This window comes from Mastigoproctus giganteus, chromosome 4 (assembly GCF_048544385.1).
Source record: "Mastigoproctus giganteus isolate SK-2022 chromosome 4, ASM4854438v1, whole genome shotgun sequence".
Taxonomy (NCBI): domain Eukaryota; kingdom Metazoa; phylum Arthropoda; class Arachnida; order Uropygi; family Thelyphonidae; genus Mastigoproctus; species Mastigoproctus giganteus.
Window position 1 is genome coordinate 161,413,987 of NC_143578.1, and position 16,912 is coordinate 161,430,898.

General features: G+C 35.4%; 1 protein-coding gene across 2 annotated transcripts; it reads right to left on the reverse strand.

Annotated features, from left to right (window-relative positions):
* Positions 1 to 325: 325 nt before the first annotated feature.
* Positions 326 to 11,093, reverse strand: LOC150087148 (dual specificity protein phosphatase 3-like). 2 transcript variants are annotated; one of them, XM_090371853.1, is made up of 4 exons: positions 10,998 to 11,093; positions 8,414 to 8,638; positions 3,733 to 3,959; positions 326 to 916 (listed from the first exon to the last, which is right to left on the reverse strand). In XM_090371853.1, exons 2-4 carry the CDS (start codon positions 8,593 to 8,595, stop codon positions 699 to 701), a joined length of 627 nt encoding a protein of 208 aa, XP_090227979.1. In that variant the 5' UTR covers positions 8,596 to 8,638; positions 10,998 to 11,093; the 3' UTR covers positions 326 to 698. The 2 variants fall into 2 exon arrangements, with proteins under 2 accessions (XP_090227979.1, XP_090227978.1); XM_090371852.1 differs by having other exon boundaries at positions 10,829 to 11,039.
* Positions 11,094 to 16,912: the final 5,819 nt, after the last annotated feature.

Here is a 16,912-nt window from a genome sequence, read left to right on the forward strand (position 1 = left end):
AACGATCCCATTAAATAAGCTGAAATGGGAATTTTTCATGTGTTTTCTAGCGTCCGGAGAGGGTTTGGGTTTCAGGAATTTTGTTAAGCATAATGTAACAGTCGCATTGAAAACATAGAATGAGCCTAAAATTGAGCTGTCTTAGTTTAGTTTTGTCCAGTTAAAGTTTATCCAAAGTTTATAATAAATGTGATTTATAATTTATCCTTTTTTAAGAAAATACTTTTCTATGGGAGTAGAAAAATGGTTCACGATTATATTTCATATAATGAATATCAAATAAACCCATAACACTTTGACAGTTTTTTTTTTTATTATTATTGGTCCATGTTTTCATGTGTTAAAAGTGTCTACCGTACACGTTTACAGAATGATTTTCGAAGCATGAAGTAATATACACTTCGTCACAGATTTTAGATCCTCTTTAAGAGAGTTAGTCCAGATTGCAGCATGATTAAGTCTTGTTGATCTTCTAGAGTCTAGAGCATCAACAAGACCAAGTGTCGACACACCCTTTCAATGTGATAAAAAAAAAAAAAAAATACAATATTATGGATGATTTTCTTTCTAACAGTGATTTAACAAAACTATCAGTTACCAGTTCGTCTGGCTATTGCTAGTGAAAGCTCGAGATGCTCAAAATTGGTTCTTCTAAACGCATCCATTTATTTACACAATGGGCATACCGCAGTGCTGTGTCACTCTCTCTTACGAGTGGATATTTGCTTTCCGTTTTGCAGCTTATCATTGAGTTCACATAACTGCCTGAGAAAACCATCATTTGGAATGATGGCACGGTGACTGCGAACAATCTTCACTGCTTCCTGAGCCGTTAGATGGCACTTAATCATCAGGTAGGCTAATACCAGAGTAGCTGAACGACTGATCCCTGCTCGACAGTGGACAAGAACTTTCCCTGTATTGCAAAAAGAAAACAGTTAATGTCCATTATTTTTATCTAAGTTACTTGGAAAACTCTGAAATCGCGCCACGCAGTAAATTTTTTTTGTAATAAAAAGACCTTCATTGTGTGTGTGTTTGTATGACTTCTTGATCCCTAGAGTCTCAGAGATCAAGAAATAGTCCCTCGTATTTTAGAAAGTTAAGCAGAAAAATCTTATTAAGTTTCGTATATTTATTAAGTGGAAACATTATCTTTCATAATAAGTGGTCACTTCGTTGCGTAGTGAAAATGTCAGATTATTGTAACATTTAGTTTATTTCTTATGATTAAGTTTACTGTGGTCAAGAGAATTTCCGCTGTTGGTACAAGGTCATTCACTAGCTATTCCGCGATTCATTCACGCTACAATTCCTTCTCATCAATAAACTTTTGATCTAAGCAAATGAACGTTGGTCTAATGCAATCAGTACTGCGAATGCTGCGAGTGAAAGAATGACACAGAAGTGAGTAGCTAGCGAATGACCTTGACCCGCTTATAGAAATTCTCGCCTATAACAGCCATAAGTGCGATAAAATTTTGGGTGGCAATAAAATAATGATAATAATTCTTCTCATGTCGAATCGTTGTAAGGTATCCCAAATTTTCAATTATCTTAATCAGTAACTGCAGTTTTGCTATGTTATTTTAGCAAAACCGGATTCATGAACTGCACTAATAACCAGAAATATATGTTAAAAGTTTTTTCTTTTTTGATGTTATGGAGAAAATCGCTCGATCATGGACAGAGGGCTTCGCCTCCTGTCTTTAATTCCTTTTCTAAGTCGCAATTGAGGGAATTCTTCAGCTCCAGTTTTAATTAAGGAATTGTTTCCGGGGCCGGTCCTAGAGTTCTGGAGACCTGAGTGTGCTTCGGGAAAAGGAGCCAGGCCACGTTTTGTTTTGGGACTTCGTGCGCATTGTACTAGCTTCATTCGCCTAAGGGCGGCCATTTTGTCTTAATTCATCAGTTATACAGTTTTTGCGTCAGTTGACTACTGTATAATGTGAAACTGTTACCACAGTTATGATCCGCCCCTCACGGATATAACTTGATTATTAACTGTTGGGCTTCTCTTTTTAAATTCTCCGAACTAAAGCCTCCATCCATTATCACATTAAGAAAATCGCTTCAGAAATTATTGCAGTAAAGTTTTACTATATTTTAGGAGGGTATAAAAATTTATAATTTTTAATCGCTGATTAATACGCAGGAACATTATTTTCGAGGGTCACCAGTCAGGTTAAAGAATTAATGGAGATTTTTAGAGAGTAATAAACACAATTACAGCAATTAACAGTTACATTTAGTTTAAATGGGCTTGTAACATTCATGGTAAAAAATTGATCTTCAAATGGCAATCTTCTAAATTATCCTGTGGAATGGTAAACCTTGTATTTAATTCCTTTATGATTATATTTAAGGGTTTTTTTTTAGGAAATTTAAGCTCCAAACTTCGGCTTCTTTGAGAATTTTCCGGACTTCTTTCGACATCCTCTCTTACAAGTCCCAGTTGGTAGTTGCCTTTCAGATAAAATGTACCAGGTTTGGTAAATTATGCGCTGTTCCCACTTCCTCAAACTTCTTCGCAATTAGTTTTATGGTCTTTTTATTGTGGGTGGCTCATGTCCAAAAAACTTCTTGAATTGGCTTGCAACTTCTGTAGCATTTTGATATTTTGCATGACCCTTTACGATTTAAATCCTCTCCCTCATTTTAAAAGGTTCATTGTACTTTTCCTATATTCAAATTATTTGGTAACAATAAAACAAAAGATTATAAATATTTTTAAAATAACTTATTTACGTCAGCAGTTATTCAAAATTGTTTTCCTTACTTATGGACCATAATACAGGAAGTTTATAATTTTCTGTATTATGTGAAAGTTAAAGGAAAAAGAAATCTAGGATCCAAATCCGTTTTCATACAAATATTTTATAAGGACAACCATCAATGATGAAAAACTTGGCATAAATGTAAAACCTTGCCCTAAAAATATGAATTTAAGGAAAGCAAATTTTTTTTACAAAGAAATGAAACTGTAAAGAATTAATACAATTACTCAGCTACACCGTGCACATAACACTGTGGAAAATGAAATTCAGTCATCCACCTTATAGTGCTGACTTGGTTATTAGCTTCGATATTTAAGTAAACACTTGCGAGGTCGCTGCTTTTAAAATAATGCTGGTGTTCAACGTCCTGTGACTGAATGTTAAGAAGCCAACTATCGACTTATGAGTCCGAATTATCACTCTTAAATATAAATGGATTGTTTAAACGGTAAAACAGTTTTGCGTAACATAATTCCAACTGATGATCCGGTACCATCTTTAATGAAAGTGCAGTTTAACTTCTTAAATGCCCCATATAATTTAAGTGAATTGCAGCGTTTGCGAAAGTCCTTACCTCCTTCCCATAATTGAACTGATAAAGACCTCTTCAATCGGGGCTGCAGTTAACTTATCTCATGTGAAGGATGAAGAGGTCCCCTCCCGTGAGGAGATCGATAGCGATCCGATTTTAAGATTTTAGCCAACTCCTTGTTGTGTTGTATTCATTGAGTTACTCAAGTATTACTGAATGCTGCACCTTTCTCTGACTCCTAAGTAGGTTTAAATTGAAATGTATTTTTGGAAAATATTCTGCAATGCTAGGAACAGTTATGATTATATGCAGACACTTTTATTATATGCTTTTTCCTTTGGTATGTGATTCAGGTTTGCGCGCATGTGTAATTTAAGTCTAATATATTGCAATAAGTATTCATAGAATTGCAACGTAACTCACCTCCTGATGCCAGGGCCTCTTCGATGAAGTCGGCTGCCTCTTCAAAATAACTGCTGAGTTTGAAGGTAATGGTGTCAAATGCCTCCAGTCCCAAAAATTTTATTTCGGAATATTCGTAAAATCCCGGCCAAGTATTTACTTGGTTTGGACGCTGTTTTCCTTGGGCAGCATTTAGCACATGAGTTATACCTAACCTCCGTAGAAGCGATGTACAAAGTGCCGTCGTTCTAAAGAAATAAAATTTTATTATTGGCGTGCTTGAATTTAGTGCATTTCGTTTAATGATCATGAAATAATTTATTTTTTGCGAACGTCACTCTGTTTAAATTATGCTTTGCGTTCTGCAAGAATCGCTTTTGGTGAAATATGATATACAATTTATGCAATGAATTTTGGAGTTGATTTATTATTTAACTGAATTTATGCATTGAATTTTGGTAAAATCTGTTACCAAAATTCGGCGCATTTTATTTATACTTTCCTACTGTTATTATATACACATACAGGTCAATTAGTTGCCACTTTCTTAAAAAGAAGTCTGCATATACCTTTGGAAGTGTAATTTATTGCTAGTAATATAAAAAAAGGAACGTAATCATTTACCATACCAACATTAAAGAATTGATTGTCTAAATTACGAGGGTGGATTCAGTGAAGTATTCCCTTAAAACTCTTTGTAACAGAAAGTTGAAATCAGGCACATTTATTAGTCCATTTCTACATAGCCGCCAACGATCACATTTCGATGAATATTATCATGGAGACCAGCGAAACCGTGGATCAGTCTCAGTGGTTGTTGAGTTACAACCAGGAAATTGCGTACCGCGTTAAAAGGACTTTAGTGATGGAAAGAAAAGAAATCCAAATGGTCAAGAGCAATCAAGAAATATGGCAAAATTTCAAAGCCATGTTGACTATCTATTCGTGTGGCATTATATGTGAATTACGTGCAGAATATTGTCGTGGCTTAATTGACAGCAAACACCTGTTTGAAACTCTCTGCTGTTTTTCACTAGGGGAAAAAACGGTGATGAGTTTGCCTGTTTGAGTGCATTCAAGATAGGTGCAGTAATAATTGATTTTCAAATTTATATTTTAATTTATCAAAAAAAATTAAGAAAAATGATTCGTGTTAAAGATGAAGAAACAAATTTCATTAAAAAAAAGAAAATTCGAAAATGCATGTTTCTTAGATTGAGGAGTGGTTCCATGAAATTTAATACATTCCCGCCAGCCAGGCTTGACGTATTGTATCCAGGCATCGTACTCTAAATGGTAAAAGAGGCATTGCTTAAGGCGGTGTTGAGAAGGGGCCATCCTGCCGGTGGCTATTTGCCAAATATTCCCGTTTGAAAGAACTGTACATCGGGGGTGGTGAGCAAAGATTCCGAATTATTAATCGAAGAAAAACATCGGTTGTCTGTCCTGGAAATATCCATGACGCATTAGTTATAGAACACATTATCTGAAAAAGCGGCTTCACAAACTGCTCTCAAAAAAGTTAAAATAAATTACAGACAGCTTATTACAACGTGAATTGGCAATACAGAACATATATTGTCTAAGTACGTTTGACAATATACATGTTGACTAATTTCGATGCTTTAATTCGGAGTGTCCATTTGTCTCGATCAGTGTTTCTCAACATATGGACCGAACTATTTCGAGTAGGTCCTGTAAAATTTTATAGAATTGTACACATGAAGCACATCGCTGTATGCAACTCCATTCGCTCCTCAAGTCATGGGTTATATTTGTTTAGAAATAATTTACTTAAAATATATAGCTTTCGAAGAATATCTGCATATAGATACGATTTATTGGTTAACCATGAGGATTTTCTTAAGCTCAGGCGGTAATTAAAGCGATTAAGGAAACTGATTTTAAACTACAATTTTTATCTGCAGTGAATTATTGGCAATGCAATGTGAGGATTATTCAATTTATTTGGAAGTCATCGAATAATCAGCCAGGAAAACTTCGTACCATTTAATATTAATATCATCGTAGAAGTTAGTGCAATTGCATCATCTCTGTACGCAGCCAACTACTTAAGTAGTTATAAATTGGCATCATTAAGTAAAATCTCATATTGTGAATACCTTCACAGCGAGTTGTCATGATATTGCACTACCTCGAATAAGTAACGCTTCACCATAGGAGAAGACTATTGTTACTTATTCTCAGCGGATACCATCACCCATACGGTCCGTTTCGGAGCTTATTGGCTCCTCATTAGTGGTTGGGCGGGTACCCTGGTGTTGCAATGATGACAGTTGCGAAGTATAACTTCACAACTGGGTTGTAATGAGATATGAGATATACTTAATGATGCCAATTTATAACTACTTAAGTAGTTATAAATTGGCAATACGTACAGAAATTATGCAATTGCACTAACTCGTACGTTAGTTAACTCTTTGCTTTCTTGCATCATTTTCTACTACTAATAGCAATAATAAATCAGGAAATACAAAAATAGATAAAAACTGGTTGCATGAAGACAGTAAAATGGAAAAGTAACATAAAAGATTATCTATAAAAGACTGCATGCATGTGGCCATTCAGCTGTTGAATTATTTTTTATATTTTACAACTCCCCCTCACATATACTTGTGAGAGAAACATTGTGTTTCTCCAAATTGGCAATTTGATATGGATCCGATTGAAAAATCACTTTGCCAGTTGTCACTCATTTGGTAATGTCAGAGTTTGGTGACGGAGACTTGGGAGAATTCTTCGATAGGGGCTGTAACTAACTATAACCCCCGTCGGCGGAGGGAGTAGAGGTTTCTATCCACGAGTTATTCCATGGTATGAGTAGTCGAGATGACAAAAATTCTTAATAATTGAGTAATGTGTACATTTCCTTAATAAGAAGTCTCCATCACTCCTTACACTGAAAAATTATCGCTGCGAATCGTTAAGCTGTCAGTTAATGAAGCCGTCATGTCCAGCGTATTGAACACTGCGTAATCAAGATCTTCCTTCTTTCATCTACACCTCCAATGTTCAAGTTGCTCTCTATGCAGATGATCTTAAGATCTACTCAGCAGTGAAGGAGATTACCGATTCTCAACAGCTTCAATGTGCTCTCGATAAATTCTCTCTGTGGCTATCTCTGAATGGCTTGTCTGCTAACCCCTCAAAGTGCAAAGTAATCTCTTTCTTATCCGGCAGATCTCCACAACTAATAAATACGGAGTACAGTATTAACTCTGTGATCATTGAAAGGTATGACCAAGTTAAGACTTGGGGATTCTCTTCTCCAGCAGATTCTCGAAAGGTGTGACCAAGACTTGGGGATTCTCTTCTCCAGCAGTGCTAAATTCGATGCGCATGTCCTTAAAATCACCAGCAAAGCATTCAAAACACTGGGATTCATCAAACGGAACGCATACAAGTTCAAAAACTACAGATATGCGGTTATCCTTTATAAAACTATTGTTCTGCCAATCCTTGAATTCAGTTCACCCATCTGGAATCCTCACACATAGACTTTAACTAACAAAATTGAAGCAGTCCAAAAAAAGTTTGTCCGTTACCTTACGTACCGCAATCCTCTATTCTATCACTCAATGTATTATGAATCGCTGTGTGATTACTTTCATCTGAGGCCTCTGTGCACCAGAAGAGTTACTGCTGACATCACCCTTCTAGCCGAAGTAATCACTGGAACTTATGAAGCATCTGATATCCTCACTAAAATCAATTTCAATGCTCCTTGCAGACAGGTCAGGAACCTTACACCGTTTCGCCTTGACTCTGCCACCACGGACTTTATGAAGTTCAGTCCACTGAACAGAATCAGCAAATGACTCTCTTATTGACTTCTTTGACAACTCCCAGTCACTGATGAACTCCATCCACAAGTTTGCCTCTTCTCTTAAACTGCAAAGTGACTAGCTCACATCTAATTATTGTAGTTTATTATTTGTTTTATTATTTTTCTATTCTCTAACTGATTAATTATTACTTGTTTTACCGGTAACTTAATTTAATGCAATCCTCTTTTGTACATATGATTTTAATGTTTGAATCTATATCAATGTTTATCGTCTTGTTGGATTTCATATTATTGTTATTATGTTTATTGATCTGATCTCAGATACACTGTTAATGGTTACCTGTTGTGTATCTTGTTATTAATAAAAATAAAAAAAAAAATAAAAAATAAAAAATAATACACAATAAGAACACAAAAAATACAGTACAAGAACGCAGTATGTCTCACACACTACGGTATGTTCGTTTGTTTTGACACTTAGCAAAAGCAAAAACTCGATTTTGGTTTTGCTAAGTGTTTTCTCAAGTGTCCTATATTTCCGGAATGACGTCTCCACGTTTCCTCTTATGAAATTTAAACCGCGCGTCCTCGAGCATCGGAAGCTCTCCTTAAATTTAGCAACCGACTCGTGAACACGCTATTGAAACGATGCTTTTACCCTAAATATTTCTCTTCTGGCTCATATCGTTTTCGCTCACATTTTCAGGGTATGGTAAACTGAATGAGATAAACATCGGCTAACGCACGTCTGTATCAGTGTTAACGAGTTTAAAAATAGACATTCGAAAAGTGGGCCATATTCATCTACATGCACGTTTTCAACTCATTAACTTTCTTAATTACATTTAAAACAACATTTTCAGATTTCCATTCGAAGGATCCTGTTTTACTTACCCGTCACTGAGGTATATATTTGGATAGACTTCGTTGTAGGGATCGAAAGGTAGAACAAAATACCCCCCAGCAGGCTCCGCTATTATGTCCAGGAGTTCATCTGTAGTGCAAGTGGTGGTTGGTGGTCTCCACCACCGAGTTCCGCCATAATTCAACCGAAAAGCGTTTTCAAACGTATTCATACTTGGTGTGTGCTTGATTAAGTCGAACTTGGATTTTTCTGATCTGAAATTTAAAATAAATGTGATAACCACAAAAAATAAAAAAATGCTTTACCGAAATATTTCTCTAGGATTTCCCAGTAATTATGTTACCGCAATTATTATGAGTTTTAATTTCTACACTGGCTTTTGCCACTGAGATCAGACAAAAGATTAACAGAATTAACTTTTTTAATTAATAGAATTGACTGTCACACACCGAAACTAGTTGTGCTTGAGAATTTTGTTGTACAGAGGAATGTTAGTTTTTAATGTGATAAATAATATCTTCTACAAAATTATTTATTACGTTAAAAATTAACATTAACCTGACTTGTTCACGTTAATAAATAAATGATGAATACTTTAGACGGCAGATGGCGCTAGTTAAACAGAAAAGTATAGAAGTATAACAACTGCATTTGATATAAAACATGCTTTGAAAGCAGGGTTTCAAAACATGCTTTGAAAAGCTTTGGCCAACCGTCCCGGTATGTCGGGATTGTCCCGATTTAGAACTTTAAGTCCGGCTTCCCGATAAGTGAGGAAAAAAACCCAGTTAATTTATTGATTTTACGAATTTTTAATTAATTCTTATTGGAATCTAATGGGCGGGTTAAAAATTCTAATAACAAGGGAAAAATGAGAATTGACAAATCTTTTTTCTCTTTGTTGTTTTAAATTACAGGTATAACGTATTTATTTGCCTATGCCATACATTATTTTAGTAATAATTCTCAAATAAATATTCCTTTTTTTTTTGAATTGTTAAAGTGAAGTATTTTATTTAATTTTGAAAATTAAATAAAAAAACAGTAATAATCATTTAAGATATCGTAAAGTACAGTGGATAACCTCTGATTTTATTAAGATATGGTTATTTTTTATAAAATTTTATACTTTTTTGGTTTATAATTTAAAGTAAGTACTTTTGATTTCAATTTTATAATTTTTAAAAACATTTCAAAGTTCTTCGAAAGGAGAAGAAATTTTAAAACGACCGAAATCTAAAGAAAAATATATAAAGTTAAAGTAGTCTTCCTGGCTATTTTTAAAACGACTGCTATAAATAATATTATAGTTTATAAAGGGCAAATACATATTAACAAATAAATACTATGATTGGTTGATAAAAAATGTATTTTAATTGAATTTTATAGTTTTCTTTTACTTTTTGAAGGAAAAAATGCTATACTGCACATTTCGTTTCAAGTTGCAATTTTCAAAATATGGCCACCCTGTTTGAAAGGAATTATCAAAAAATAACAACAATGAATGAAATTCCAATATGGAACAGTTGAGGATTCAAGCATGTTTATATTTTATTATAAAATAATAAAACAATAAATTATTAATAATAACATAGATCTCTGTTATTGCAGTTTTATATATATATATATATATATAGTATATAGCAAGTACAATATGCGTTTGCAAAGCTTTTGATTGTAGCATTTATAAATTTATTTATAAATCTTCAGTGAATGGAAAGGCTAACTTCCGTTTATTTGTAGATCCAAATTATGCTAATAGCCAGTGTAAAATTCAGAGCTTTCCCACAACCTTAGTTTTTTTAAAGAAGTGTATCATCATATAATCAAATAATTTATGCAATGCTGATTCTATTCTTATTGCAGTCGTAGTCTATAACAAAATGGCCACAAGGCTATCTGCATCGTATTTCACGCATCCGTTATATATAATATTAGAGGAACTAATCTATTGCAGAAAGAAACCTTGTCTATACACCACAAAAAAAAAAAAAAAAAACTTACTCAATTCTGCCGAACTGTGAGTGCATTCTGACTACCAGCTGTGAGGGAATGCTGATTACCAGGCTTTTACCAACGAAAATTGGTAAATCTTAGGATTTACCGGACTTCAGGCTTTTACAGTAAATATATACTGCATATGATTTTTCTATTTGCGCAAAGAAACGTTTCATTGCACATGAATACACAGTGCATTCAAACATTTAATATCCGTCGCATCGAAAGGTAATTGTTCACTTTATCTCGCATTTAATGTGCACAGTATTTGCTCAACGAACACTTCCCTCTTTATAAAGACGTAAAATAAAAATTAACGCGAGAATTAATTAAATATTTTAAGGGAATCCTTCCTGAAGTTACTCGGCCAAATTTACGATGAAAATTATTCAAGATTAAAACTGGAGTGGGATTTAAAAAAATAATAGAAGAATAGTAGCGCTTACTTTAAAATGGGAATGCCATTTCCACTGTGGTTTCAGAGTAGATAAAATGAACACTGCTTCAATAAATATCAAACCAGCATCTGCAGCCAACGTTGCCCAGAATTAAATTAGCCGCACGCAGCTGCAATTATGCAAATTCTGAAAATATGTTACAGATCTGTTTACGTACCACACGACGTCTCTTCCGTGGGGCGTACGGTCAAATTGTGCTTACCGTAAATGTTGTTACTCGGTTTATTCATAAATTGTGACGGCAAAGGTGAAGAAAAGCTGCGCACGCGCACATGTAAACATACGCAGGCGTTATAGTATCGCGCTACCAAAAACACGTAACGCTTTTTTACCTTCATTGTGTGTTTGTGTGTGCGTCTGTTGTCTCGAGGGTCACGGCAACGGGGGTTATTCTTAGTTCTCCTTGAACGTGATCTGAAATGAGTGAAATGCAAATAATTGTGCCAACCACATTTCACTGTTACGTCACTTCAGTATCATTACGCAAGCATCGACCGCTACCTAAGTTTGGAAACTTAAAAAAAGTCTATAAATAGCTTCGCTATGTTGTTACGATGGAAACATTAGTTAAAAGTAATTTGCTAATCTGCGATCATCTCCAAATTCAAACGAAAACTTAACCAACTTAACCGAATGAAAAAAAAAAAACAAAGAAAAACAAGTGATGAATTTGTAGCAGGCGCTTTTAATTTAAACACGGCCATCTTGCAATCCCATACCTTATTTTCTGTTCTCGTTTAGAGCATTGCGCTGAAGCACCAAAGGCCACGAGACGTCAGCACCAGTCACCACCGTGGGCGAGTGGTCAAGTGCCAATATATCGTACATTGAAATTCGAGTTACCAGAGAACAAGACCTTACAGGGGCCCTCAGTACATGGGGTAAAATTATATGGTCGCAAACTGTATGCTGTAGTCGGTATACCTGCTTTGCCAGATGAACAATTTGTATTTCGAGAAAAACCGGTGCAACCATCCCTCGCTACTTACTCTGCTGATGAATTAAAAAGCCTATAAATTTCTTCCGTCTCACCGGAATTGGTACCCAAGCTTTTCCACTCTGTGTGCAACGACAGCCCATAACACTGTGGTAGTCGTATTTGAAGGTTAGTACGAATACTAATCTTCAAATTCCATTTATAAAAATATTACCTTTTATTTTTTATTAATTTATTCATTTATAGATCGAAAGCTGGAAAGATATTGAGAAAAGTCTCGAGGGACGCTTTCTCCACCTCAGCTTCCTCTGAGACCTTGTTAAGACATTGCAGTATCTTTTTCCCCATTGGACCCTGAATTGACATTGTTTAATTATAAAAAAAAAAAAATCTTGCATGAGGCTGGATAGTTGTTCATCTCCCCAATGCTCAAACTAAACGTGTGATGAATTATCAATTTACAGGAGCGTAAAATATTTACTCAAGAGACCTCTCGACTCCTTGACCTATTGTATTATTACCACAGTCATCAGTTCTTTATACTCAACTTTACAGACTATAAAAAATAGATAACTATTTTTCGGTCCAGTGCTTAAAATTTTAAGACGGACAAAGGAAGCAGCATCTGTACATGCTGTAATGTATTTCGCAAAGACGAATTCAGTTATTCTAATGTAAAGTGAAGTTAAGGATGTGCTGAGATTCCTGTAAGAAAAATAGCAAACGGGTGTGTCAGAGTTTTGTCAAAAATAGCTGGCGCAAAGCGCATGCCACCGCATGGTATATATAATTTATATACTGTATATATTATACCATGTTACATAGTTCAGAAAATATGGAAATTAAGAGATCACTAATCGTTGTGAAACCTTGAAATTCTGTACCCCCACCTCAAATCTTCAAGGTTGGTACGTCTTGCGAATACAAAGTCCAAAATTCGTACCTCCTATTAATTAATACTGCAAAGGTAGCCTCCAAAGAGCATAAACCTTCGATTAATGCTGTATCCCAAAATACAAAGGCGTAGCAACTTGTTATAGACTGTGTTGAAAGGCCTAGATTCAAATCTCGTCAAAATGGAGGAATTTTCATGGACGGTCTCATTTTACCCCGTGGCCGAGTTAGTTTGTTCTCGGGAACCGCACGGTTTTTTCACTCAGAATCAGAGGTTTTTCATCCGGCAAAATAGGCAGAACTGACTATAGAATTCACTCAGTTTACGGGAGATATATACGGACACCTTAAATCAATATCCTCATAGCCTCAGTTAGCTGCTTAAGGGCATCTACAACAGTCAGTGGCGCATTATAGCTTTAGTTACTAATGCGCCAATAAAATCCAAACCAACAGTCAGTGACGTAGCTAGAATATTTCGGCCTCAGCGCAAAGGCCACCGAAGGAGGACCCCTTCTCTCTCTCTCTCTCTCTCTCTCTCCTGGGCCGTTTTAACGCCTGGGAGCACCCGGCGGACGCCAGGGGCCTCGACCTACTGGAGGCCTCACTTAGGGTTAGGAATGTGACTAAGAGAGATTCAGAAAAAAATTAAAACAAAATTTAAACTGAATCGGGACTACATTTGGAAATTCGCCCGAGAGGCCGTTTTAAGAGTTCTTAAAACGGCCCTGTCTCTCTCTCTCTCTCTCTCTCTCTGTTCTTATTAGCATGAAACGCCAATTCTTTATAATGTACATTTTAAGTAATCAACAAATCTCAACTATAAAAACCTGTTAAAAAGTTAATAAATCAAATATTCAATTTTAATCTATAATTTCATAATTAGGTTAATTTATAAATTTCGTTCCTATTTAAAATGCATCTTCCTTGTCTCTAGTCGTCTTTGACGTCTTTTTCTGTGCTCAACATGACTAGATCATCTTGGCTGGTTTGCCTTATAAAATTTCTTTTGTATTTTTAATTTACTAAATGACCTTACAACATCAAATAATATCCAATAATATTATTATTTGATATAGTTTTCTTTATGTAATATTTATAAAAAAAAAAATTATCAGGATAGACCCGTGGGTCCCTTCCGTGTTAATGGGCCCTTACGCTTTGTTATTATTAACATCTTTTTATTTCCACATCAGTGTACACCCCCAGAACGGCCTGATTCGGCTAGAGGGGTGTACATAATAAATATTCAAATTATATAATAAATATATAAGCACATTGAATTTAAAAAATATATGAACACACATTGTATTTACAAGTAAGCTGACATGATATAACATTGAAGTTTCAAAACTGTGAAGGGGGTACGCCCAATAGTTCTACTTTGTGCAGTTCTTTCAGGGTGTCTTGTCTGTAGCGCTTCGAGCTGCAGAAAGCTGAGGCATCGATTCCGAGGGAGTTATACGGTCTGACCGTATTTGCAGGTTTTGTAGTGAAGATCGTGGACAAGGTGTTGCATTGCACCGGGTTCGTTGGATAGTACTAGAGTTTGCTGTCACTTCCCAGATGTCGGGTGAATCCATTCGGCCACAAAGGAGTTGAGCCAATATGTGCAGGTTCCTCTCCTTGATGATGGTTTCCCAAGGTTTCAGGCCGACGTTTGCATATTCTTGCACTGCGGTAGCTACCCCTCTGACATTATCGGATCATTGGTTCGATATTTAGCACGAGACGAGAAAATTTAAACAGGACACACACAACACATAGGGCCACTGCTGTCCCCCTTTGTGTACTTCTTTCCAAAAACATAGATATTTCTAAATATAAGATGTCGCTTGACCGCCCTTTTCATCACCTGCTCTGGAAGTATTTCACCACCAACAGGATAATAAACAATAGATTTCTTTCGGTGTTATCATTTTCATCAAGTTTTCTCCTGCAATAAAAAAATAAAAAAAAAGTTGGTTCTCTTTAGCTTTGGATCTCCTCGAATGAGAAATTTCAGCTACTTTCACACCCTTAACGACCTAAATATTCCAGCGACACTGTTACTAATATTTCTCCTTAATGCTACCCTACTCTAAATTTCACCAATAATGTACCCAGAAGTTACTGATACGTGACTTCTGGACTTTCACATTTTTTCTAATTTTCTTCAGTATTTCTCATAATGCACTTAAAAAGTCTAAATATTTTCTACCACCAGCTATCCTTGCAGAGAATTCAGAATTTCATAATACCATAAAGGTGGTGCTGCCTTATGAAATTGCTGATAAACTAATTAGTTTTTTAATGAAATATGAGCAGAATGCTTGTATAAATTGCCTCATTAACACAGTACAAAAGATAAAAATCAGAATCCTAAAATAAATATTACGCCAGGGGGGGTAATTTTCCATCGAACAGTAATCATACTTAGCCAAAAACAATATGAAACCACTGTCTAAACGGAGAAAAATACTAACTTTAAAATTAATTAAAAAATTCTCAACAGTCAGGGCAATAATCTTATATCTTACAGGGACATCAACTTCATCAAAACTAGTTATAATTCCCTATTTTAGAAGAACATACTTTCATCATATTACAGACTTACCGAACTTATAGTTTACATAGTTAAATCATTATTTCTTAATTGAACTCTCTACATATCCGCACACCTAAATATACTAAAATAAAACCACGTAATCATAAAATGATTAAAGAATATTGTAGCTCATTAAAGCTAGAATTTTGTATAATAATTTTTGGTTTTATGCTTTTCAAATCTAAATGTATTGCATTGTTTTTTTTTTTTTTTTTTTTTGCAACATACGTAAAGTGCATTACATGTTGTTGGGCATTGTAATCGAGCAGCAGGCAGTAATGTTCCAGCAGTAAAGTTGAAACAAACGACTCGTTTACAACTGTTTGTAAACAAAGATGCCCTTTGGCTTCAATACTTAAAGGAAATGCTTGAAACTTTACTGAAGGTCACGTCAAAGAGGATATTGAAGTTGAGTTATGACGGAGTAAACGCTGAAATTACTCCGTTTATGACTGTCGCATATGCAGACGATCACAATTTTTTTACGTATTCAGATTAAAGTACGGATCAAAGAGCGCTACTGGAGAAGGACAGACAGAGCAAATTCAAAAATGTAGAAAACTACTTAAGAAAATTAAATCTGAAAATCAATACACAGAAGTGGGCGCAGATGATATTTACAAATTAAGAAGCCAACTATCCTCCAAATAACAATCAATGGAGAACTTGTTGATAGAGTTCCCAGCCATAAGGATCTAGGCCTTATTTGGAACTCTGAACTTTCGTTCAACAAGCATATGGAGGAATTAAAGAGAAACTTATACAAAGGCTAGAGTGCACCATCAAACAAGACGTGACAGGTGGGACCGGTTGCTGTGTATGGAGCAGTTATATGGAACCAGACTTCTGGGCAAACTGCGGTTGGAGGATCCCGGTCCCAAGCCTTCGGGCCAATCCAGTCCTTGAGGCCACCCCAAAGCGGTTAAAGTTATCCGATCGGTTCTTACCCGTGCAAATGCTCCTTGGATGGAGACCTCAACAAGTTCGCATTGGATAAAAATATAGGCAGAACTTACTCCATCAACTTCCTTCTCAGGACCATGTCACAGGACATTAGAACCTGCTCCCTCACACTTGCAATATTACAACCGCACGTCCTCTGCCAATAGCCCTAGTTGCTAATGCGCCAATAAAACCCAAACCCAAATAACTGCCAAAATAAATATTTTTCTGTAATAGTACAGAAAACGAACGACAACACGGACAGATGCATAAAGGAAATTTTAATGCATAAAATCCAATGGGGTGTAACAAATTCCTAATTTAAACGCTTTTAATTCTGCTATAATAGTTAAGTAAATTTAAATAAAGATACATTTTTTATATCACAATGTTTTTTTAATAAATTTTTGTCACAAAATAAATGAATTAAAAAAAGAAAAAGAAAGAGACAAATTTTAAAATACATAACTGATCGATTGCGCCATTAAAATGCTGGGAATGGGGCCCCGCTCATCCCACCCACCGTAGATTCGGCTCTGGATACTCTCAATAATTAAATCCACGATTTCATTTGTGAAATAAATGATCGTCTCAAAAATGGACTCGCAAAATTTCAAAAACAAAATAACAAGGAGCTCTGGCGAACCCAATAGCTCACCACTGGATTAACTGCGCACTCTCGTACCTCACGTGGTGAACCAGTCGCATTCAG